We start from the raw sequence: 26,023 nt of genomic DNA, 5'->3' as shown, positions 1-26,023 counted from the left end.
CTTAGCAACTCGGAATAATCTAGCAGGAGCGGCTCACAGTTGCCTTGACAACCCAAGGGACTTAAGACGTTAACAAAAGTACCAGCCGAAATCACTTGTTGGATTCTAAAAACACCTTCTGTTCGACAACTGCATTTAAAACATCAAGCCCACAGGCGGAAGGAGCCGACATTTCTTCTGATGTCGGTGACTCTAATCTGAAGGCCTCCGGCACCACAGCCCGCGGGTGACAGGGGCAAAGGGGTGCCCTGTCCGTCACTCAGCAGGCACTGCTGCTTTTCAGGTGTCATTGTGCTGGTGGAAGAGCACAGAGGAGCGGGCGGGGACACTGCTGTCCCTCTCGTCACAGCTAGCAGGATGGGTGGCTTTCGTATTGGCTCAGACACCTAGACTTCTTAGTTCAGTTAAAGTCCAACAGTTCTGGGGGGCCGTCCATTGGGATCATTTGCAATGTCTGGTGACATTTTTGGTTGTCACAACTGGGGGTGGGTTGCTACTGGCATCCCGTGGGCAGAAGCCAGGGTCGCTGCTAACATCTGCAGTGCCCAGAATGGCCCCACAGCAGCAGCAGCCAGCCAGGCTGAGAGACCCTTGTCAAAGCAACTGGTGAGGTAAGTGCAGGGGTTTGGAAATGGATACCAGTGATGGCTACCTAACAGTGAGTGTATTTAATGCCACTGAAGTATATACTTAGAAATGGTTGAAAGGATGAAGTTTATGGTATGCGTGTATTATGACAAAAAGTAAAGCTACAGTGTGGGGAGGTGGGGGCAGGCCCGGGCAGCACTCCTCCTGCTAAGGAGAGCAGGACTGGGGCCCACCCAGGAGCCCCAAGCAGCCTTCCGGGCGGGGGACCGAGTGTCGCGAGCACACAGCATGCTTAGCATTTGTGACATTTTTCAGGGCAGTTTGCTGCCTTCGTGCACCTGCATCCATTCACTCTGTTGATTTCTAAGCTTATTGGAGGGGCCGCCCTCCATGGGCACTTACTTGCTAAGAAGCCTCTGTCCCGCTCTGGACCAAGCTCTGCTGGTCCCTAGCTCCCCGCCCCCCCGCCCCCGCCACAGCCCTCACGTCCCCACGTGCCTGTTGCCCCATGTGCCTGTTGCCCCTCCTGCCACTCAGAAAACTCCACATAATGTAACTATTCTCCGCAGGGGGAGGGACACCTGGCATTTAGTAAACATTTCATTTGCTGTTTACTAGTCCGGGAGACAGAGACAGAGTATCCTCCACAGTGAAAACTAGTTTCTACACAGCTAAGAGTCTCAGAATGGGGGGGGCCCACACTGCACTGTAGCCCGGTGGCTGCAAGAAGAAAGCCCCACGTCAGTTAGTTTGAACCACGGAAGCCACACCTGCTGGCAAGTAGGAAGGGCCCCTTGTCGTGACAGGAGCTCGATGGCCCTACGTCCTCAAGGGCCCCCGGTAAAAGCAAACTTTTTACCGAGGACCAAACACATGCAGGTGACGTTTTGTTCAATATTTATGACAGTGACCAAAGCACAAGTCTGCTGACAGGAAATCCAGACTTGAAGGCAGGTGACGGCAAGCTTTGGTGCCCCCCCCTTCAGTCACACCATTTAATGCACGTTCTCACCTTTAAAATGTTAACGTTTAAATCTTTTAAAGTTAAGTTACCCAACCAGTGCTTCTGAAAGGCTCCTAATACAAGGGAAAGCCCACCTCCCAGCCCTCATGCTGGGGGCTCCTTCCAAGTGTCACCCACTTTTCCAGAGATCGATCCCACAGCTCAAGCCACCCTGGGCTCCAGAAAAGCTGCACCAGGCAACCCGTGTGTGTCGGTGACACCGACACTGTACTGGCCTTTGGGACACGTTGGTCACATTCCCTGTGCTCACACCAATTTACTGTGCGAGGAGGTGACCCACGGGAAGCTGCAGATGTGAGTCTGGAAATGTGCTGCTTCGTCTACAAAATGAGCAGCCACGGGGCCACCGACACACAGAGCATTTGGGCCACTGGCTCCTGACAGGGTCTGAGCCCCGCCTGTGACAAATCGAAGGCTTACTTGAGTCGCGGCTGCTGAACGGCCACCCAGATGTTGGAAGGAAGGACGGCACCGGGGAACCGGCCCGGCTGTCGTCCTCCACCTGCTGCGTGATGTGCCGGACGGTCTCTTTGTTTTTCCGATTCTTCCTCCGGCCTGTGGGCTGCCAGCCATCCCCTCCAGCCTGTTCAGAGAAGGAGCTCTGGGTTGCAGAATCCCTGGCAGAAGGCAGCTCGCTGCCCCCGTAGTGCGGGGGTGACACCTGCTCCTCCTTGATGCGCAGACACCCGTATCCCACATCGCCCGGCCACAGCGACTGTGAGGAAATGTCGTCGGCACCATCGGCCTTGGGCTCCTGGTCTTCTTTCCCGCTTCCTCCTTCGTGGCAGCTGGCGATGGCCGAGTCCCCTGAGGAGTTGGTGGGACTCGTGTGCCGGGCCAGCCATGGGGAGATGCTCCTCCCGGCCATGACAGCGGAGATGAGCGCGTCCGTGCCGCTGCCAGATTGGGCGCCCACCTCGAACTCCGACAGCTCGTCCGGGGCGTCCGGCTTGATGCTGATGTCCAGCGCGGCCTTGATGAAGTCGTGGCACGCCTGCACAATGTCCGTCATCTGCAGAAAGCTGGCCGCCGACATCACCTCGATGACGTTCCTGCTTGTGAGGGCCAGGTGGGCGGAATACATGAAGTCGATGATGGCTTTGAAGCCCTGGGCCGTGACGATGTCCAGGTGTGTGACCGTGGCCTGGTCGGACGCCTTCTGCACCTGGCAGTACAGCGTCTTGAAGTAGCGGCTACTGCCCAGCAGCACATTCCTGTGAGCCTTGAAGACCTTGCCCTCGACCACGACACACGCGTCGCACAGGACGCCGTGCTGCCTCTGCTCGTCCAGCTCGCGCAGCAGGCGCCGGTAGTGGGACGCGATTTCCATGTCTTCCTTCCGGTCGTTCATGGGGAAGCCTCGCCACTGCCTCTCCTACAGACTCTGGGGACAAGAAGAAGGCAAGAGTTACCACAGTGGGCACGACCGCCGGGCAGGGCGGGGATGACGCAGGGCAGGCCTCCTGGGGCGCGTGACCACGGCACCCAAGCACCCTGCCAGGGGGCGCCGGGCCTCCACCGGCTGCGAGTGGGAGCGCAGGCCCTGGGTTGAAGGCTTGCCGCTGTCATAATGGACACGGAGTCCTGGACAGGATCCCACACGCAGCAAACGCAGAACAAAATGCAGATATCCCAGAAGCAAGGAAAGCGCCTGTCAGTAGCTGAAGTGGCTTTCTCACCCCCAGGGCACATCCAGGTTAGACAATGCCTGTCCTCATCCCTCACCCTAGAAGGAATAGCCTTAATAACAACAGACACAGACTCCCCACCAAAAGCTGCTGTCGCCGCCGTCACCCAACCAACTGCCCGAATGCAGCCCAAGCCAGCTCCAGAGGCAGTCAGCCTGCGTCGGGCTCCTGGCACCAGCCCGGCCTCCAGGGGAGGTTTTCAGTAAGTGAAATGGACGCGAGGGGACTAGCACCTCACCATCCTCAGGAAACAGCTGGTCAGACTCCTGGGGCACAGAACCATCTCCCGTTGGGCACCCCTCCCGCCCTGGGCTCCTCGCCTGCGTCTCCCAGCCTTCCTGCCTCAGCCTTTCTCTGCTGCCCACCTTGGTTTCCCAGGGACCAAGTGCCACGGACCAGGTGGCTTAAGCAACAGAACTGTGTTCTTGCACAGCCTGGGGGCCTGAGTCCCGGACCACGGAGTCGGCAGCCCACTCGCTCCCAGCACGCCTGCTGCCACCGCTGCCAACAGCCCCTGGGCTTGTAGAACCATCACCCGTCTGTGCCTCCATCTTCACACGGCACTGTACCTGAGTGCCTGTCTGTCCCAGTGTCCCCTTCTTATAAGGACACCGGTCCTGTTGGATTAGGGCCCACCCTACCCCAGTGTGACCTCATCTTAGCTAGTTACATCCAGGTTCCGTCACACTCTGAGGCACTTCAACACATGAATTCTGAGGGGACACATTCGCCCCCAATACTCCTGGAGAAAGAGTTGTTAGAGTTTGGTGCTCCCTGTGAAATGCCCCATTCTCCAGCTCGTCCAGCAGCAGCGCTCACCCAAAATGTGTTTAATGGGAGAAGCCTACGCTGCTCCAGTGCAGGGAGAGTCTGTATCTGGGGCCAAGGCTGGAGGGCGAGAGGGGCACTCTGCCCGTTTTAGCTTAAAAAGTCCTTTATTTGCTCAAATTTGTTATAACACACAGGCCTTCCTCTAGTCATCACAACGTGTTTTTAAACATCACCCAAAATCATTTTTAAAGGGCTTTGTGAATAAAAGTTACTGTTTCACGTTTCACAGGCTGGGAAACTGAGGCAGGAAAGCGCAAAAGGCTTTCACTTAGTCCGTCTCCCACAGGCAGCCGTTCCCACATCCCCTTTGCTTCTCCCGCTGGGAGCGCGTGCTGTGACCGTGGAGCCACTACACCCAGCCCAGGCCCGGTGACCTCCCGCCGCACTTGCCCCCTCAGCTTGGTGCTGCCCAGGCACTGGGGTCACAGTGAGCACCAGACCTCGGACCCGACTGGCCCCCCGACTCGAAGGCAGGAAGTAAACATGCCGCCTCTTCCCGTGCCAGCCTTTCAGTGACAGCAGCTGAGCCTGTCCCCCATGAGGACAGGCCACTGAAGAGGAGAAATACAAAGAATGTTCAGATGGGCTGCAGGGAGGGGTCGTGTGCCTGCAGACGACACCAGGGGATTACAACCCAGCATCTGGCCCCCACCCTGTGTCCGAGTCGGTACAAGGACAGACATTCCATCCAGGTGTGGCCTCTGCCCTCACACCTGGAGAGGGAAAAAACATGCTTCAAGGTGAGGAAATTAAGCATTTAAACTCAAGGCATCAGTTGAATGAATGTTCCACGTGGAGTGGCAGTAGCTGGCTCCTTCCTTGTGATGGGAGGACCTCGGCTTCAGGCACAGACGCAATGAGCCAGTGCAGGTCACACAATCTGATTTCCGACCTGAACGACCTGCTGCCCACAGATCCTTGAAGAGTTAGGACGGGCACTGACAAGGAGCAGAAAGCCCGGTGCCGCTGACGACCTCACAAGGCTGAAATAAATTCAACCCCTATGGAAAGTTACGAAACAAAGTATCGTTCAACCAGGACCGCTTAAAAATCAGCTGTGTACTGCATAGAGATGTGGTAGTAAGAAAACAGTACAACTTTCACTAGGGAAAAAGTTGCCTGTCTGTGAAAAAGACAAGGAATCTAAAAGAATGACCCTGTAACACAGCTCAGCCTGCTGTGGAAACCCAGCAGATGCACGGAATGGACCCTGGGGAAGAAGCTCCAGGAGAGCGGGCACATCTGCGTTTCAGTCAGGACTGTCAGCGTCAGGAAGACGATGGCGGGGGTCCCACCCACCGGCCGTAGAGGAAGAGCGGCTGCCCTGTGGCCAGCTGCCATTGCCTTTCAGCAGCTACGACCCTAAAAATGGAAGTGCCCTGGGCAGAACAGCAGTCGTGTCATGTAACCACTGACAAGTGAGATACACACTTGAAACTAAACTCACAGCACGAGGGCGAGGACAGCAGAGCACCTGCGCTGCCTTGGTGGTGCACACTGTCTGATGGAGGCACACCTGTCCCGGGGACACACCTGTCCCGGGGACACACCTGTGCATGGGTTAGCTGATTGTCATCTCTGTGCTGACGCACAGGGCACAGCGCACAGCACCTTCGTGCACCCAAAGGTCCAGATGTGGCACCCTCATGAGTAAGGGACCCTTTCAGAGGGGAGCCTGTGGTCCATGAAAGGACACAGATGCCCGGTCACTGTAAGGTTAAGCTAAGGGCTGGGTGAGACCAAGGGGCAAAGGGGACACCTGTCACAGCGCTGCTTCCTGAGACGGCACGAAAGTGATGCCAGCACCACCTGCCAGTGGCACCATCTCAATGCTGAGTTCCCAAACTCCCCGCTTTTATTTCTCCTGTAGTTTCTCTACTACTTATTTTATTTACAACTCACTAATCTCAGGATACTTCAGTTTCAGCCAGAACCACTTGTGAAACAACTACTTTGGCACCAAACCGACTTGAATCCACATTGCAGACCAAACCCCAAGAGTCACGTAGGCCTGAACAGTGCCAGGGGCTCGTGAGCTGGCCCATGCCCACCACGGACAACCAGTATCCTGGTGACAGTGCACGTGACAAAGCAGCCACATAAGGAAGGGGTGCCAGCCGCAGGCCTGGCCTGTCTGGGAGGGCAATGTGCCTGAGGCTTTCGGTGCCATTTTCAGCTACCAATGCCTCATGGGCAAAGGCCAAATAAATCACCATATCGGAAAATGCACACGAACCATGAAATGAGAAGACCGCTATGAATATATTTCATTCGCTGCACCGTGTGTTCAAAGTCTTAATTCCGGGAGCAAGATGGGGTGACTTTTTCTTTTGCCCCTAAGGAGCTCTACCAGGAAGGCAATTTGTTAGAATAAAAGTGTAAACTGCAATTTAGACCTTGTGTCCCCGTTCCAGCCACACAAGCGTCAGGTCTGTGCAGGGATCTGGGACCTGCTGGCCAGCAGGCTCCTCCCTCAGGTCCAGTCATTCCCTCTCAAAGTGCTTCACACCAGGCTTCATCTCACCTTCTCTGACTTCTAACTTCTGCATATCAGCTAGGCTTAACTTATTTAAAGTTTTCCTTAAAATGAAAGGCAACAAATGTTTTAAATTGGAAGCAAGATGCCCTCGCAGGACCGAACCCCGTCTGAGCCTGGTCACGGTGGCCAAGCAGCTCCCCATGGCCTCACGAGGATGGAGGTGAGTGGCAGACGTCTGAGCCGGTCACTCTACTACACTAAAAACTGGTCTTCATAATTATTTTGGTGAGGTTTTTAAAAATGGGCCACATTTCGGGCTGGCCCGATGGCTCAGGTGGCTAGAGCTCCATGCTCCTAACTCCGAAGGCTGCCGGTTCGATTCCCACATGGGCCAGTGGGCTCTCAACCACAAGGTTGTTGGTTCAATTCCTCGAGTCCTGCAGGGGATGGTGGGCTGTGCCCCCTGCAATTAAGATTGAACAGGGCACCTTGAGCTGAGCTCCCGGATGGCTCAGTTGGTTGGAACGCGTCCTCTCAACACAAAGGTTGCCGGTTCAAATTCCGCAAGGGATGGTGCTGAGCTGCGCCCTCCACAACTAAGATTGAAAGGACAACAACTTGACTTGGAAAAAAAGGCCTGGAAGTACACACTGTTCCCCAATAAAGTCCTGTTCCCCTTCTCCAATAAAAAAAAAAAGGGTCACATTTCAAACAGACACATCACAAAGGAGATACACGGATGGCCAGACACGGGCAGACGCTCAACTTCATCAGCCCTTCAGGAAACGCAAGCGAAGCCACAGTGAGATGTCTCCACATGCCCATCACAAGCAGAAGGGTGACCACACGGGGTCAGGGGGCTGAGGGGCAGCTGGTGGGAACACAAGAAACCAACGTGGCAGTGTCTTTAATAGTTGAACAAACACCATAGGATCCAACAATTCCAACACTGGGAACCCACCCCAAGAAGTGGAGACCGGCCACGCAAGGATCACACACAGACATTCGAGGAACGTTACTCATAAGGCAAAGTCTGGAAACAACCCAAATGTGCATCAACAGGTGAACGGATAAACAGGCAGGTTTATCCCAACAGCGGGACATGCTCCGCGGGAAGGGGGACACGCACTTCTGCCACCTTCCCACCCCTGTGCCCGGCTAAACGTCACACACAGACACACACACACACACACACACACAGATGAATCTCAAAATAATTGTGCTGCAGGAAAGCCAAGGGGAGAGTGTATGAGCCCCTTTCCATGAAAGCCTAGAAAGTGCAGTCTTCAGAGGGAAGCACAGGCAGGTCAGCAGTGGCCCTGGCTGGGAGGGGTGAGTTCCCAGGGCTGGGGGACTTCCAGGGAGGGACACCTTTACCTGGTGGTTTCAGGGCTGTGCGCAAACTCATCCATCACACTCTAAATGAGAGCAGTTTTACATGTAAATTACACCTCAGTAGAGCTATCAGAAACCTGATTTTGTGGAAAGTTTCTTGCTCAACTACACAACTGTGTCAATTTGTTGACATTTGTTACGGGCTGAATCGTGTCCTCCAATTTCAAGTGCTGAAGTCCCAACCCCAGGACCTCAGAACATGACCTTTTTTGGAAATTGGGTCCTTGCAGATGGGACTGAGCTAAGGTCACTGAGGTGGGTCCTGACCCCGTCCAGGGGCAGGTGTGGACACAGATGCGCAGGGAGAGCAGTGAGGGTGGGATGGACGGTGCTGCTGCCTGAACCCAGGGGCCATCAGACGCTGGAGAGAGGCTGGGGAGACCCTTCTCAGGTTCCGGGATGGTCAGAGAAGAAATGTCAGCACACCCACACATTCTTACATACCAGGAACACTGCCGAAGCCAGCGGCGTAATTCTGTAATTCGGTGTGTAAGAAAACACCGGTCGTTGTCGCCACCGGAAATCAGCCCCTCGGTCCCCGTCCCACCGGAACAGGCTCTGTCTGGCTGTGTGGAGGGGACGCCACCCCCACTCCGACGTGTCCTCTGTGCTGGCAAGCCCAGCTTATGGCACAGCGGTGGGCGATGAGCCATCACTGTATGGCATCATATGCACCCTGTTGTTATACTCATGATTCCGATTTAAGAGTTAAAGTGAGCTGCTGCCTGGAAAGACACTCTAAGAAGTCTTTAGATGCGAGATGGGAAGCACTATTGTGCGAATTTTCTCTGTGAGCACAGGCTGACACCGTTGGTTGCTGGACCTGACATCTCCCAACTCCAGCCAGCGTGACCTAAAAATGCCAACCTGTGACTGGCCAGCTGCCCACTGCCCGGCCCCTCCCGTTCCTTGCTTCTGAGGCCTCTTTCGGTTCCCTCACCTCCGTCAGGGCTGGAGTGCCTGCCCACCTGCTTACATGTCACTTCCTCTCTGAGGCACCCCACCCTGACCACAGAGAGCCCTCCTTTCCAAAAACTGCAGGGTGTTGCCTCCTAGCCCTGCCTCCCGTCACACGGCCCTGTGCCTTGGACCAGTGAAATTCCAACTGTAGGAGAATTCCAGGATCTCATCCGCTTCACACGTTACCCCAATCTGTTTACATATCAGCCCCAGTTGTGCAGAGAAGCCTCTGAGGTCACTGCCCACCTGCCCAGACAGGGCTCCCCAAGAGGGCAAAGCCAGAGCCCAGTGCCTGCAGGTCAGCACAGAGGTGCTGCAGGGGAGGGGCTGGGCTGGGGGCCGCTTCCCAGTGGGGGATACACACCAGTCAGGCCTGGGGAGGCCTGGGTCAGGGTTTAGGGCCTCGGGCGGCCCCCCCACACTGACCCGGGCTTAGGACTGACCGAGTTCTGGCCTGAGCCTTAAGGAGTGGCACCCACTCTGCATTTGGATGGGTCTGTGCCCAGCTACTCGCTGTAGGAGCAGAGACCTGAGACAGTGTGGACAGAGAGGTACAGCCACTCCAACGGCCAGGCCGAGCCCTGACCCTTTGAGGTGCCAGACCGCTGAGCCACCCGCCCCAGCCGGGGACTGCAGCCCACCAGTGTCACCGGGACGGAAGAAGCACCTCCCGGGCCCCGCTGGCCACAGAACCGTGAGAGACAATGTGCCTGAGCCTCAGGAAAGGCGGAGTGGAGCCAAACCCAGCGGCGCGAGAGCACTGTGCACGGGGAGTCTGGCCAGACAGCAGGGTGAGGACAGTAACGATGACAGGGACGAGGGCAGGCCAACGAGAAACTCTGTAACCAGCGCAGAGCTGGGGCTTGCTGAGGATTGTGCCAGGCCTCAGAGTGCTTGGGGCACCAGCCACCAAGACGGGAAACCAGAGGCCAGCGCCAAGCGCAGCCATCAGCAGGGTTCCCAGTTGTCCTAATTCAGCTTCCAGCACATGGGACAGTGGCCTGGGGCCCTGAGCACAGAAAAGGACCTGGCAGGGCCTCTGATAAAGGGCTGTGTGCCCACCTGAGGGCAGCTCTCTGAACTTCCCCTTTCTCTGCTTCCTTCCACGGGTGGGAAGTTGGTCTGGGGAATTTCTTGTTTTGTGGGGAGGGGAAGGGAAAAGGGAAGAGGTCACCACTTTTTGCTCGTGCTCCCTTGCACCTCCTGTGAGGTCCACACTGGACCTTTCCTCTTTAAACCACGCTCATCCTTTAAACTCCTATCAGCTCATCCAGGTTATGCACGAGGCATCCAGCTGTACAGAAGTGCTCATATAACAGGTCAGACCCGGAAAGGCAAATTCTGTGTGGAATCAAGAGGGACGGAGAGCCCCTCCTGGCCGGACTGCCTCCTTCTCCAGGAAGCCTCTCGGGCCCCTCACGACAGCACACACTGTGACCTGAGTGTGGCTGCCGCTCCCCACAGGGACCACTTCTGATGCTGAACAGGCTCAGTGCATGCTCTCGGGATCAACACAACTATAACAACTTTTGTGCATTAAACATGCAATGTTGCAATCTTACTTTGTAAACGTCCCACAGTAAGTGCTGGTAGAAACAGGACGAGATGAGATGGCAAATTCTTGATCCTGGGAAGTGGGCTGGATGGTGAGCAGGGAGGCCACGTGCCCACCAGCCGCCCACCCGAGACATCCCAGCTCCAGCCACCAGGACTCCCCCGATGTCCTCTGGACGGAACGGCACACACGCTCTGGGCATCAGAGTGTGACATCACATGTGCAGCCGAGAGGTGGGCTCTGATGCTCCGGGCCAGCCTCAGCTCACAGCAAAGTTGGGGGAGGGGACAGACAGCTATTTGCTGCCACAGGCTGAATCGCGTCCCCAAAAACGTCATGGTGCAGTCCCAACCCCCAGTACCTGTGACTGCGACCTTAATTGGAAATAGGGTCTTTGTAGATTTAACCACGATGAAGTCATAACCCAACGGGACTGGGTCCTTATAAAAAGGGGAAATCTGGGCGGACACGCACAGAGGCAAGGCGATGTGAGGATGGAGGTGGACAGACGGGCATGCGGCCACAGTGCAGGGACAGGGACACCTGGACAGCTGACGAGGCAGGAGGACCCCCGGGGACGCGGGGGGAGCAAGGCCTGCCCACCTGGATTCCAAACTTGTGGCCTCCAGAACTTGAGAAGATACATTTCCATTGTTTTATCACTTTGTGGGCCTTTGTTACGAAAGCTCTAGTTGAAAAGCCACACGTCACCTTTAGAAATTATTTTACTTTTTCTTTAATAGAAAGTTGATAGGCTCCACAAGGCAGAAGAACGATTTCTGGGTGTTTTAAATCTGAGTGACGCTGTGACTTGGAATGTTAACTCCGAACACGGGGCTGCCTGCCGCCACGTAGAGTGTCTACGCGGGAAACAAAAGCAATGTGGGAGCAACACGGTGGGGTCTTGGCTTGTCTTTCTCAACTTTTTTTGGAAACACTTTCCAACCTGAGGAAAAGCTGCAAGAATAATTCAGAGAACTGCCACCTGTCCCTTAGCCAGATGCACCATTTGTTAGCATTTTGCAACATTTGCTGACGTCAAGGGGCACGCGACCATCTTCCTCGGTCACTTCTCCTTAAAAGCTGCACCACTGCACATTGCCCACCTGGGGGGGGGCAGCCGCGGAAACCACCGGCAGGAATGGTCATGGGCCTGCACCACCCTGAACGAGGGGCACAGCCTTTGTTCACACCGTCTCCGCTGACCGGCACATGCATGTGCTCCGGTTCCCAGCAGTGAACCCGCTCAGCTGACAGGTTTCCAGGTGCCACTGTCACTTCTGCAGGAGCAGCAGCCGCCACGTGGTCCACACGCGTCAGAAGCTGAGGGGACAAGGGGTGGGGACTCCATGGGGGCGGTGAGCCCCAAGCAGCCTGGGCGCAGGCTGCAGCTGGGACCTCACACAGGCCTGCCTCACGGCGTGGCCTCCTGTCCACGGCACCAGCGGCCCGGCCAGCTGCAGGATGCAGGTCACCGTGGCCCTGGAGCCTCTGACCGAGAAGACAGGACCAGCTGGGGCACAGGCCAGGCTGCAGGGGCCTGTGATGGACACAGGACTGCCAAGGCGGGCGGGGCAGAAGTGGGCCCGAGGGTGGGGGTCATCTGGACCCAAGGTCATCTGGGCACCAGATCAGAGGGCCCTGAAGGCAGGGACCGGTTCTCACTCCCTGGGCTGGGTCCAGGCATGCAGTGTAGGGGAGGGCAGGGAGGTTCAGGGCCCCATCTCACCCCCAGCCCCCAGCACGTGAGGGAGGCAGAGCGTGCCCTGGGAAAGCCCCTCTTAAGTCCTGGGCTGGGACCAGCTCCAAGGACGTTTAAGAAATGAAACTCCATGCTTCACGAGGAAAGAACTGGGACCTGCCAGTGACTTGGGGACTCGTGAGGGGGTGCACCGTGGGGGCCACCAGCTCTGGGGCTGCAGGGCACATGAGGGGTTCTCCCAGTCTGCCCTACTGTCAAGTGACACTGAAGGAAATCGGCACTGAAAGCACCTGCTCAGCAGGGCAGCCGGTGGGGAGGGTGCCCACCACCCCAGTCCTTCCTGGTGGCTTCACTGTCCTCGGGGCCGCACCAGGTTGGGGGGCCGGGGGTCCAGTCAGCGCTTGCTGGCCTGGTGTAGGCTGCACGCCACAGAGACCACACGTCACCCATCACCAAACCCAGCCCATGCACGTGCCCTGGCCTGACTGATGGGGAAGGTCATGGTGGGCTGCTGGGCAAACGCCTCAGCCGCTCTCTTCTTTTAAAATCCAAGTTAATCCTGTGACTCAATGGGAAGATTTGAAAGGTATCTGGGCCTAAAAGGCACCAAAAGAAATGTACTAGATTCTGAGAAAAGAGTTCAAAGGAAAATCTGAATTACGGAGCTGGTAAAATTTAATGTGAAGTCATAAAGGCCCAGAGACAGTGGTGATGTCCGAGCAGAGAACCTCCAAACACCCATCCTTCCGGAAGGCAGCGCAGTACTCGGCGGGCGGACGGGTGGCGTCTCCACCCAAGGAAACAACCCAGAACGCCAGTTTGTTCAAAAATGCTCCCAGCACTGCTCTTTGTAAAAAAGAAACAAAGTCCTGACAATTAGAAAATGAAAAGTTCTGACAATTAGAAAATGACCGAGAAAACCATGACACAGTAAAACTAAACGAGGCCCAACTTAGAGGGGCAATGACACGTCATTTCCATCAATGCTGAGAAGTTTATAAGACAAAAAATGGGAAGAAATCAGAGCAGAGAAGATGTGACCTGAGGCTATCTGCTCAAATCCCCTTTACCTCCAAAGCAAGTTCCTTACTGATGAAACTTGATGATGAAAGGTGTGGGCGACAGGCTAGCTGGGGGGTGGGGGGGGAGGGGACAGCACCAAGGGAGACCGACGTCCTGGACACAGAATCCAGCATCCATGTGAGAGCCGTCCAAACGCACACCCGTCCCGTCGCGTGCGGGCGCCACGGGCACTCTGCTTGGCTCCCACTTTCCTCAGAGGTCCCAGAGCCCGCAGGACGGGACCAACCACTGTCTCATCTGGAAGCTGAGAACTGTGTGGGGCAGGGCCCCCATGAGGGGGGAACACAGGCGGCTCCTTCCTGCCCCCACCCCCAGCCTGCCAGGCACAGAGGCGCTGCCAAAGCCCCAGGCCTCCACACTGACTTCCAAAGAGCAAAAGGGGTTCTCAGGAGGCACCCAGGAGCCTCTGGCAGAGGCCCCATCCCCCACGGTTGGCGCAGATGCCCCAGGACACTTCTACCAGTGCGCTCACAACAGCTTCAGACCCGTCCCTTACGATATTATGTGATGTGTCAAGTGCCCCGCGGTACTGCAGCACAAAAGAAACTTCTCTGAAATTTGAAGACTATGTTTCAATAGGTGCTATCCTTTGTTCTCCTGCGTACCTTACAGGAAGCACTGAAAACGCAGTCCTGAACAGGGGCCACCAGCTGCCTGGGGGACAGAAAAGCTCTGGCCTGACTTGCGGGTGGGCACACATGCAGTCAGCAGTGAAGAGACAGGTGCCAGCAGAGACCACCCTGCTTTGGAGCCACGCAGCGCCCGGCCCCGCAAGCGCCCGCAGACACCCTGCGCTCAGCCTCTGCTCACCCCGTCCCCCCCTCGGGGCCACTACGGCTCTGCATCTCTGTGTCTCTGCACAGCAAGTGTTGCCATCTGTCTTGGCTTTGCCACTCCCCTGCCGGACACAGGTCCCAACAGAGCGAGGACCTTGTTGGAAGTGTGTCCCAGACCAGGAGCCCTGCTTGCTATGGGCGCAGTCACTGACACACTGGCCTGCTGCAGCATGAAGGGAACAGACGGCGTGACAGGTGACACTGGTGATGGGCAGCGAAGTCCCAGGAAACACTGGGATTGAGAAATGCATGTGGAGATGTGTCAGGCAGATACAGGCTGTGATGATGAGTCATGTCCCACAGAAAGTGCGTCTGGAAAGGGACCTCATCTGGAAACAGGCTTTTTCTACATAAAACCAAGTCAGATGAGGTCATTACAGTGAACCCTACTTCAGTATGACTGGTGTCCTTGTCAGAAGAGGGGAGGGGGCCATGAGAACATGACAGGAGATGGGTTGATTGGTCCACAGACAGGACAGCCAGGCCAGGGCGGCTGCCGCGTGCTGGCAGAGGCAGGAAGGACCCTCCTGGGGGCCCTGCCCACACTGAGATTTGACTTCCGGCCTCCAGGCTGAGAGAGAATAAAGCTCTACAGCTTCCAGCCCCCAGGTCTGTGGCACTTGTTAGGGCAGCCCCGGGAAACTCACACAAAAAGCAATCTGACATCAACCGCTCCCATTCAAGACAGCAGGAAAGGGCTGTGACACGGCCGCGAGTGGCTTGTAACAGGAGACCCTCCAGCCCCGTTGGCAGCAGTGCACTGGGGCTTGAGCCGGTCCCGCCCTTCACCCCGGAAAGCCGCTCGGTCAGAATCCAGAACCGGGACCACTCTGGCCAAAGTGCGGTTCCCGCCCAGCGGCTGCGAGGGAGAGGTGGGGCGACACATCGCACGCCTGTGTGAGCACGAGAAGACAAGCGTGCTCCATGGGCGTCCGAGGCAGTTGTGCAATGAAGGAGGACGCAGGCGTATCCCGGACCGCGATGGGGTGGTCCATACACCATGCTGCCCCCAACACGGCTTCAGACTGACTCATGGACGCATCTTTATCTAACCTAAAAGTTACACGCTCCTTTTAGTGTGTATCACTAAAATATAACCAAGACACCCACCTCCTGATGTCATGGATATTCTTGCTTCCTAGCAATGTTATGCAAACACGGTGGCACTCGGCCCGCTGGGTTCCTCCAAGGGACAGCACGGTCACGGTCTCCGAGGAATACAAGAGGACGGGACGCATGGGTCTGTGGCTGATCCGGGCCTGCGGGAGTGCACTGGCCAGGCCTGGAGAAGGTGTTCCTTGGCACTGACCCTCCCCGACCTGCTTCGTACACACGCACATGCTCACGCACACCTGGACGGATTCCCGCCTCTGCTCCATCTCCAAGAAGCACGGTCGTCCTGCCAAGCAGGACCCCGGGCAGGGAGCCGCTCTGCTCCAGGCTCTCTGGCGTCCGGGTTTCCAGCACACAGAAGAAAGCAAAACTGGCAGCAAGGATCAGGAAGCCAGACCAAGAGAGAGGCAGACACAGTGACACACCGGCTGCCGACACCCAAGTGTTTGCTGCCCTGTCCGACCAAAGTCAGGGACGGCTGTCAGCCTGACTTGGGGCCTTTCACTACAGGGGACGTCCAAAGACTGTCACATTTTCACTGCTCTTGTCTTGTTCTGCCAGAAACGTAAAGAAAACAACTAGGAAAGTCGAAACGCACCCAACTGTAAAACCACTTTTTTCAGCGCCCAGTGGGCCGTCACGAATGCACAGTGGGTGCCCCAGTGGGTAGTGTGGCAGCTGACTGTTTCAGGGAAGTTCTTCGAAACACTGAGGCTGAAGAAAACAGTCTTCGCACAAAATGATATACAAGCCACGAAATGACAGACACGTGTTTTTGCCTCACCGTCGGCAATGGGAAACAGCCTCCTGGAAAATATGTCCACTTCCTGTTTATGGAGTTACCCCTGCAGAACTGAAAACGAAAGCAAAGGTGATAAGACGTGACAAACGGGCTCTGGTGCGAGACGTGACGCTGGACAGAATTCCTCGCAGAGCCTCACTGGCTCCGGGCAAGAACCGCGGCTGTGGTTTAGTCAACGTCCTGGGTCCCTTAGCGTCCCTTCAGAAATCAAAAATTACAAACGCACACACAGCCAGCCACAGCCACCTCCAACCACAGGACAGAGCGACTTCATGAGGTTCCGAAAGTGCTCGGGACAGAGGACGAGTCCGCAGGGGCCTCAGCGCTCGCCGGCGGGGCCTCTGGCCTCTCGCTCGGGACTCGGCAAGACTCACGTCCACAACTTTCTCCTACCTCAGAAGGTCTGTCCAGGAAGGTCACCACCTGCAGCCCTTATTCGACAGTGAGTTCTCACCAGCAACACTCCAGAAATGAGGAAGAAGGGTGACGGAGGGGAACCGAGAGGTCTGACCGGCAGGAACGAAGCACGACCGGCAAGCAAGCCACGCTGTGCATGTGGGGAGGGGGTGCAGCCGCATGGGGGCCACGGAGCTGACAGAACACCTGTCCCTGGAAGGATCCCTGCCAGGGTCGTCGCCTTGTTTGTGTGACAGGCCCCAAACGAGAATTCGAGAATTTGTGGAAAGCTCTGGAAGTCTCCCAGAGCCAAGCTGTGCACACACAGGCCCAGCAGACGGTGTCTGAGGGGCTCCTGGGTCGCCTCCTCCTGTGCCTGGATCCAGAGACACACCAGAAAGTCAGAAGGTGCTGTTTAGGGACAGCGGGGTGGCGCCCAGCACACTGCACATACTGGGCGAGGGAGCAGCCGGGAGGGAGGGGACCCCAGGCGAGGCGAGCCCTGACCACGCGCGCCTCTCCTCTTCAGGCACACCCACCTGCCATCACTCCCCAGACCAGAGCTTCGTGTCCCCATCCCCCTCTCTGTCCCAGTTCCTGTGGTGGCCTCGCTCCTCCTGGGACCTCAGCACACGACTCCTCGCTCCCTTTGTAAGAGAATGTGGCCCCAGGGTGCCCTCCCTGGGGCTGGTCTGAATGACCCAGTCCCATCTGAACAGTCGGTTCTCAGATGGCAGCTTTCAGGGGCCACGAGGCTTCTTTAGAGAACGTAGGCTCAGGGCGGGTCAGGGCCAACGTGCCCAGTGCCCCCGGGCAGGCAGCGGCCACATTGGAGCAGGACTCAGCTCCAGAGATCCTCCGACGTTGAGCACCTGACCCGCCGTGTGGGTGCTGCCATCTCACTCTGCACAGCCCTCGCGTCCTCAAGCCACACGTGCCCAGAGACAGCCCTCGCTTCCTCCCTGACCCCGCTGGGCCACCCTCACGATGGGTTTTCCACTGACCGAGTCCACCCTCTCGCTGTGGTCAGCTCCCATCTGCTAGGTCCCCTTGGGCTGGTCTCCCCTCCGCAAGGACCGCCCTGGGTGCTGTGCAGATGTGTCACTCACGTCACCGGCTGCACCTCTGACACTGGGCCATGCGTGGATTCTAGAAAGCCTACCCATTGGCACCCACCCGCCACACTCCAGAACCCGAGCCCCAGCTCTGCGTTTCTCACAGGCCAGCCCAGTGCCTGAGCTCTGGCTCTGCTTGTGGGACGAGCTCACGAAGTGTGTCTGGAGAGCAGCAGTCAGCACTGCAGACAGATACGAGCTGGGCTTGGCAGACTCCTCTTCTGCTCAGTTAGGAGTCATCGTTTCCCTCCTGCTCCCAGGGCATCGTGTCACTGAGGAGGGAAGGGCGCAGGCTGACCTTGCACTGGCTGGTGACCCACACTGACAAAGTGACCTGCCCAAAGCCACGTGGGCTGTGCTGTCCCCGTGTCCACCTTTCACAGGGGCAGCTCTTGATATGTGAGACCCGTAGCCCTCCGAATGTAGCCCAAGACACAGAGGTGCCTTCTTTCTGCTCCACACAGAAGGGACAGTGTGACACGGGGCCTCGCGTGCAGTACACGCCAGCTGAGGCAGGACCACTTTCCGCACAGCAGTTGCAGATTATACGGAAGAAGAGACATAAAACAAAGAGAAACAACAATGTCTCACAAAGAAAAAATACCTGTATCTCATGCAAGTGGTGATTCTGTCCAAATTTTACCTACATAAGGGACATTTTAAAAACCAATCATTCCCACAGTCATGGCTCTTCTCCGTTTTGTATACAATTGGAAATGATGGGGACACCACCCTGCTGAAAGGGAAAGCGAGAGGGACGGGGGCTGCACACCGAGCTCACTTGGCGAGCGTGATGGAGGCGCCACTCGGAACGCCAGGAAAAGGAGGACTCTTCCAAAAGGACGGAGCACGGTCTACGCACATGCACCTCCAGGAAGTGACAATGTGTGCTGGGACACAAGCATGGGAAGGCAGAATCTGAAACTGCAATCGTTTCTCACACCCACCCCACAGCCAGGCAGCCCCCAAAGGGTCCTGTCCCCTCACTGGTTATAGGACAGAATCTGCTTGAGGGCTGGGTAGCAGGGTCCCGCGTTGGGCGGCGGTGAGGAGGGGTGTCTGCGTGACAGCCTTTCCCTCTGGTCGTCCTGACCACCCAGTGCTCTGCTCTGCATTCTCCTCAGCTCTCAGGCCCATTTCTCACCAGCACTTGTCACCCACTCCAGGCCACCTCAGTGGTCCCTGTGTGCCCCCATCCCAACACATCACCAGCCCTTCTGCAGGACTCTGTCCCCAACCTGGCTGACGGCTGCTCCCAGCAAGTCCTCAACACTGCCAGAGTGGTCATCAACACGAAACCCTGGGACTGTCACTGATATGACTCAAAACACACCTCTATCAAAACACAAAAGCTCTGTAAATGCTGCTGAAAACACAATACCGTTGCCTCTTAACTTTCTGTTCTAAGATACCTAAGTTAGCGATCTTTAAAACTCCAAACAATGATGTTTTAAAGTACTCTGTGATGTTTAAATCTAAGCGAGAGTTAAACGGCACTGTTGACAGCTATGAACAGAAAACTTTACATAAACCACACTGAGGTCAAATCTGACTGGTCTAGCTTATTTTCATTCTTCAATGGAACAACTTTCAGTTCGTCCGAAAAGGTTAGTTCTCTTTTCCATCTATAGAGAAAACCACGGGCCTGTGCTGTCATCACTAGCGGACCAGGACACAAAGCCCAAGTGCACGTGTGAGGGACAGTAAGTATTTAGGCCAGAATGGCAGCGACAGGGACAGAACTCGATGACCCATGGCCTGACACCCCAGCCACACTGGCCGGAGCAAAGCCACAGCTAGAGCAGAGGACATGCGAGCAGGATGAGACCAGGACAACCGTATGTAGCTGAAGACTTAAGTACGCCTGGGGCCTCCACAGAGATTTCTCATCACGCTTCCTCTTCGTAGACAGGCCCCTGAAGCAAAACCTGTAGCACCAGAAGCGTCTCCTCTCAGGGGTGGGGGAGTGGAGATTCACAGAGGTCCTGGCAATCTGTCCTCACTCGGCCAACATTAGGGTAAAGGATGTCAAGTCAGAGACAAGAAAAAGCCGACATTTTCCTGAGCACATGAGCTGGGCAGGAACATAAGCCCCAGCACAGGGGACTGCTGCGGCAGGTGCTGTGACACTAGGTGTGGGCACAAGAGGAGCAATGGTTTCTAGAACTCTCCTGTCACTTTAACACAGCAGCCAAGAGGGCATCTGAGAACAAAGGACCACCACAGTGCGGAGTTAGCACCAGCTCAGACTTTCTCAACACCCCAGACAAAGTGGGTCTCCTCCGCTCTTGGAGGCCGGTCTAAGACCTCTGGTTGAGAAGAAAGCAGGAGAGCCATACAGCTGTCCCAGAAACACAGACCACAGGGACACAGTGGCCCAATTTCCCTTAATTTGAAAAACCCCACATAAGGACAATGTTGGAAAGTTCACCCTTGTTAAAATTTAATTTAGTTTAACATGTTTGTAAACAACGTAGCACCTAGCAATAAAAGGGTGTCACACTGCAGGGTATGTCCCCAGGTCCTTGGAGCAGCTCCACTGTGTCACGTCAGCCCTTCGGGACTAACATGTGACCGAGGGGCATGAGGTCACGCTGACCCTGGATAACTGAGTGGGGGGGCACAGCATCCCAGAGGCAGGTGCCCCTGCAGGAACACTGGGCCAACCCCAAGCGGCGGGGAGTGGACTGGACTGCAGCCCAGCACAGAAAGCTGCTTCCCAGCCTGAAACAGCGCAACCTGAACAGAAGTTACCCAAGTTCTTGCATCCCTGGCCCCAATGCCAGGCTTGCTGAACGTGGTCCTGAGGCTGAATTTGTGCTTTCTGGACAGCCTGGCAGGAGCGCACTGCACCAGCTCTCACCGTAACCCCTGCCCCTTCTTCCCTTCACTGAAGGACGCGCAAGTCATTACTAGCTTTTCCGGGGACGCAGTGTTTAAGTTCCTCCTTCAATCTTCAGTGACTTCTGCCTGAGCACACTTACTCCCACTATGTCCTTTCTGAAACGACAAGGCGCCCCAAAGTTTCACTTCAAAACAATCTCCCATAAACTAGAGCAAACCGAAGGGCTCTGCTTTGGTAAAGTACTGCTCTCTACCTCATTATTCATGTGAAAAAATCCCTTATATTCATTTCCTTTCCATGAACAAACTGTTTTCCACCCTCGTGGCGTGGAAATGTCGCCTTGCACAGACAGCATGCGCGCCAGCAACAGAGTGAATGGTAAGTCTGTTACCAAACCTTGGGAAATGAATCCAATGTGAAAGATTCTACAAACTGATACAATTAAAAATGCACGTGAGTCCTCGGTGCACAGGTGTCTGCGCACAGCCGGCGGCTAAACGCGTTGCCTAATTAGCATTTCTTTAAACAATGCCGGTACCGATCTCGCCGCTGTAATCCACCACAAATGCGTCGCTGAGATTGTAGCGGGCAAAGCAGGAGGAAATTTCGCTGAGAATCTCAGTCAAACTTTCTTTTGTTTATATTTCCTCAGTGTCAGAACCTATCTGCTCTCCACCGCATTTGGTTCCCACCCAGGCTCCTCGCTGCAGCCCTATTGTGCGTGGACCGCTAACCCTACGAGGATGAATCCGCTGGCGGGGATGGGGGAGCCCCACCCGGCCAGAGCCCCCTCCCGGCGCAGGAATTCCCCGTTTGCCCTCGGGATTGACTTGTCAGGTACTGAGTCGCGCTGCCCCGCGAAACTGACATGTCTCTTTACAGAGAAACAAAGACGCGGATCGCGGCGGACCCCGCTCCCTCTGCGCGTCCGGTCCGCTCCGCGCGCCTCGTCCCCTCCACGCGCCGCGGGCCGCCCGGCCCCGAGGCCCCTGCGCCCCGACTCAGTCGGAATTAAAATGGAGAGGAGGCCGGTGCCCGGCTTCAGGGGGAGACAATAACCCCGAGGCCGGACAGGGCGCGGGGACCCGCCCGCACCCACCTCCCGCAGTTCCGACTCTTGGCAAACTCGGCGCGGGCGGGTCCGGGTGCGGCTCGGAGGCGCGGGCGGGGGGCGCGCAGGGCGGCGCGGGCGGGGGGCGCCAGGACGCCCCCGGGCTGCCTCCTGGGGCCGGGCGTTGACGCAGCAGAAATTACCAGCTGGAAAATTCCCCTCTCGGAGGTGACGGGGGAGGGACCGCGGCGGCCGCGGCAGGAGGCGCCGAGGGCGAGGGGCGCGGGGCAGCCCAGCCGCCTCCGCCTCCGCGAGCAGCCCCGCGGGGACCCCGCGCCGCCCCCGCCCGCCCCCCCGCCCCGCGCCCCCCGAGCTTGGGGACCAGCGGGGCCCGGCCGGGGTCGCTACCGCCGACACCAGCGCCGCGAACGGGGCGCGCCGATCGCCGCCAGGAGGGCGCCCCCGCGGGGCGGGGCGGGCGGGCGGGCGCCGGGCAGCAGGCGGCGGGGGCGCGCCCCGGCTCGGAGCGGCCCCGGCCCGGCCCCCGCCCGCCCGGCCGCGATGCGCCGGCCGGTCGCGCGGACAATGAGCCGGCGCCGCTTACCTGTGACCCCATGGGGCGCAGGCGAGGGCGGGCGCCGCGGCCGCCGGACCGGAGCCGGTGCTTGCCGCCACCGCCGGGCGAGCGCTGCGTCCAGGCGTGTCCGAGATGCGCGCTCGCCTCGGCTGCTCCGTCCGTCTGTCCGTCCGTCCGTCCGTCAGGCCGGCGCGCGCCCCCGCGCCCGCTCCAACCCCGCGGCCCCCGCCGCCCGCGCGCGCGCCCCGCCTGCGGACCCCGACCCCGCCCCCGGCGCGCGCCCGCTGCTGCTGATTGGCCCGCGCCGCGCCCTGGCCGCGGCCACCGCCCCGGGCCCCGCCCCCGCCGGCCCGGCCGGTGCGCCCCGCCCCTCGCTCAGCCCCGGGCTCCGCGCCGCGGGGCGGGAGGGGGCGCGGCAGGGGTCGGTCCTCCTCCGGCCCCCTGTGGGCGGCCGGACAGCGGAAGTGCGGCCTGGAGCTCGCTGGGCATTGTGGGAAGCCCCCTCCCCTGGGCTGGCGGGGGGCGGAGGCGGCGCGGCGTGGGGTCTCTGGGTACCCGCGCCCCTTCCCGAGGGGCAGAGCAGCCGGAAGACCACCCGGATGGGAGACTCGGGTCGGGGAGAGGGGACCCTAGCCCCTGCCCGACTGCGCACCCCGGCGTTGCCCAGGCGCCAGGTCCTCCGGGGCGCGCGGGTCCCCGGGCCACAGGCTGTCCCCGAGCCCCGACGCGCAGTCGCGCCGCGCGTGTCTCGCAAACTTCGCGACTTACCCCCCTGCCCGGGCTGCTCTGCGGGCCGCGCGCTGTACAGCGAATGTGCAACGAGAAGCGTTCCCAGCGCCCCGCAGGGCGCGGTGCTGAAGACCTGGGCACCGCAAGCCGTCGCCGTCGGGGGACCTCGGCGCGCCCAGGGAGAGGCACACGTGGGGCGCAGGCCGCGTGACAGTGCCTGCCACTGGGTCTTGGGTTTGGACCACTTGGCATCCGCGACCGTGCGCGGCGATCCTTCCCGCCTCGCCTGTCGAGTAGGGGTGCGGGGCCCCGTACCCCCCGCAGGCTATCTGGAATCGTGCTGCCCGGGATGGGCCCTGCGCGTCCCTGCTTCCCCCATTCTCAAGCCCTCGGGCGGGTGTAATGGGAAGCGTGGCCCCGCATTCCCGGCTGGCCTATGCGGGGGCAAAGGCCACCTCGCTTCCTCTCCCGGGCGCGGCGGTGGGAAGGGAGGTGAGCCGGTGGCTGACCAGCCGCGCAGGGGAGTCGAGCACGGCCCGGCCATCCAATGGGGAGACGCCGCGGGCCGTCTGCGCCCTGCCTCCCTGTGGGCCCAGCGCCGCGGAATTCCTCGGGAGGTGGGAGGCGGCGGGCCATTATGGATGCTGTCTCAGGATGTGTAAGGAGGCATTCATTGGGCTGCAGTGGGAGGGCAGGTCTGGGGGGTGGAATTCTCCTTGAGTGAACAAGGGCGAACGTCGGTCTGGCAGCCAGGGATGAAAGGCTCGGACACTCCCTCCCTGCTAGCCAGCGGCGCCTGTAAATGACTCTGCAGGCTCCCTTCCCGCTGCCTGGCCTGGCCTGGCCTGGCCCTGCCGGCCCAGGAGCCCCCTTCCCAAGCCCTTCTTCTGGAAGATCCTCTCCAGCACACCCCTATTTTCTGGAACAACAGGCCCACATTTCCTAGGCCTTGGAGAGGTAGGTGCTGGGCACAGCCACCCTGAGAAGTGGATGCCTCTAGGCTTCCAGGAGGGTCACCTGCCTCCTCCCTTGGAAGGGACAGGGCACTCTACAGGAGTCCCCCACCTGCCTACCTAGAACACAGTTGTAGCCTCAGAGGAAAGGTGGCCAGGGGGTCTAAGGCAGTTTTCGGAGTGCCCCCCAAGCTCAGGAGGACCAAACCCCTATGCCCACCCGCCTCCCTCAGAGAGAGACCAGCCTCTCCTAAGATGGCTGTGTGCGTACACACACACACACACACACACACACACACACACACACCAGTCCTCAAGGAGAACAACCTTGCTGGATGGCATGTTGTCCAGCTGCCTTCTTCAGACCATACCGTGGTGTTCAGTCATTGCTCCAGAGGCTTGCCCATGAGAACCAAGACTGGGCCTCCGCAGGGCCCATGCCCCTGCCAGCCTGGGGCTTCTGGTCTTGGGAGAAAGCCTTGCTGAGTCCCTGGAGCCCTGTGACTCCCTCTCCACTCCCCTGTCCTGTATCATGATGAATCGAGGTTACCCCATACGCTCCAACAGTCTTGCCAGTGACTGGGGACTGAGACTTCCATTATTCCTGCTCCAACAACCAACAGAAGGGCAAGGAGCCTGAAGATGAGGCTGATACACCAAAAGGCAGAAGCAAGGACAGCCCCAGAGAGCCCTGATCAAGCCGTGCCTGAAGTCCACCCTATCTCCAGACTGTCACTGTTCTGTGAGCTAATAACACCCATTATGATTAAACACACACACACACACACACACACACACACACACAAAAGAGCTAATAGCAGTCGCTGGACCCCCTGCAGCCAGCTCAGTACATCTAGTCTGATTGGGGGGGGGGGGGTGCTGGCAACATGGCCCCAGGAACTCCACACTCAACAGTGACCAGTAGCAGCTAAGTTGCTACTAGGATTGGACTCGCAATGGGCAGACGCCAGGCTGGGTTGCAAAGCCCCCTCTCTTGCTGGGGTCTCCTGGACGCGGTGAAGGTGACATGTGCTGCACCTGTCCCTGAAGCCTGGCACAGACCCCAGGAAGCATCTGCTGCCTGACAACCAGTGGCCCTTCACTGTCCACAGATGGGCGGCCTCAGTGAGGGCAGCTGCCCCCTGGAAGCAGCTCTGGGAGCAGGCAAGGACCAAAGGGTGGTCCTCAGTGGTGCTTTGACCAGGGTACCCAGTGTCCAGGGCCAGGAGAGCCAGCAGAGCCAGCAGATGGGTGTGTGGTAGGGCCCAGAGGATAAGGTACCTGTGAGCGCCGTGGTGAGGGCCAGTTGTGGCCCTGGCCTGGCTAGTGGACAAAACATCCACAAACACACGGTCAGACTGCACTGATGAGGACTGCGTGTGGTCACTCTGGAAATTCAGCCCCACCACGTGGGTGAGCTGGCCCGAGGGATACTGTGATGCCTGTGAGGGTCTGGGGGCCTGGAGAGAAGGAGTAAAAGCACATGAGGGATAGGGACCTGGGGGCCCAGGTGCAGAAGCGGGCACTTGCCCCCCCAAGCCCAGCATCTGCCCCACCCCCACTTATAGACCTCAGGCCTTTGAAGGACAGGCTCAATTCCGTGAGCTGTGTGGCTGGCAGGGCCCAGCCCTCTGCACCCACAGCCCTCTACCTGCCCTCCAACCCCACTGTGGCTTCGGGGGATGGGGAGACCCAGCCTCATGCCCTGTGCCAGGTGCTCTGATGTCACCAAGGGAGCAGGGACCTGCCTCCCAGGTCCTAGCCTGTGAGGGATCGCCTGGGAGGAGCTTTGGGAAAGAAGAAGAGATGGACAACAGATACTCCGTCACAACTTCCTTCCCAGTGTCCCCCTGGGCACCCCCTCCCGCCAGGGCCTTCACCACCACTCCCCACCTTCCCCCAAGGCAGCTTCCCCATCCACCCCCACCGGTTTGCTACCGCAGCCACTGGTCAGGGAACCTGCCAGTTTATTCTCCAGCCGTCCCCATGGCAACAGCCCTGGGAGTCCTGCCCCCTCCCCAGAACTGCCAGAAGCTGTCCCTGCGCTCTCCAAGCCCCCGCTGGAAGCCCCACGGAGGGAGAGGCGCTGAGGGCAGGGTGGGGAGGGGACACAGCGCTGTGCTGCTGGGGGCCTGAGGATGTCTGGGCTGCTGCCAGGAAGCGCCCTCTGCATGGCATCCTGGTGCTGCGGGTGGACCGGGCCCTCCTGGGCTGCAGCAGAGCCCCACCCGCAAGCTGAGCAAGGCTGCTGCTCAGTCTGGTGCCAGCTGGGCCTGCCCTCCTGCTGGGCCTCCCCAGACC

General features: G+C 58.4%; 1 protein-coding gene across 1 annotated transcript in view; it reads right to left on the bottom strand.

Moving 5' to 3' along the window:
* ZBTB46 (zinc finger and BTB domain containing 46) overlaps positions 1 to 22,267 on the bottom strand; it is a 45,862-nt gene extending 23,595 nt beyond the window's left edge. Inside the window, exons 1-2 of the mRNA XM_081033261.1 lie at positions 22,068 to 22,267; positions 2,033 to 2,996 (exon numbers count right to left, since the gene is read on the bottom strand). Of these exons, the coding sequence (XP_080889387.1) occupies positions 2,033 to 2,963 (931 nt within the window). The 5' untranslated portion in view covers positions 2,964 to 2,996; positions 22,068 to 22,267. The remainder of the gene's footprint in view (positions 1 to 2,032; positions 2,997 to 22,067) is intronic.
* Between the last annotated feature and the right edge of the window lie 3,756 nt (positions 22,268 to 26,023).

The sequence above is a fragment of the Rhinolophus hipposideros genome, assembly GCF_964194185.1.
Source record: "Rhinolophus hipposideros genome assembly, chromosome: 22".
In the NCBI taxonomy this organism is placed as follows: domain Eukaryota; kingdom Metazoa; phylum Chordata; class Mammalia; order Chiroptera; family Rhinolophidae; genus Rhinolophus; species Rhinolophus hipposideros.
The sequence above is the reverse complement of the archived record's forward strand: the minus strand, read 5'-3'. Positions and strand labels throughout refer to the sequence as shown.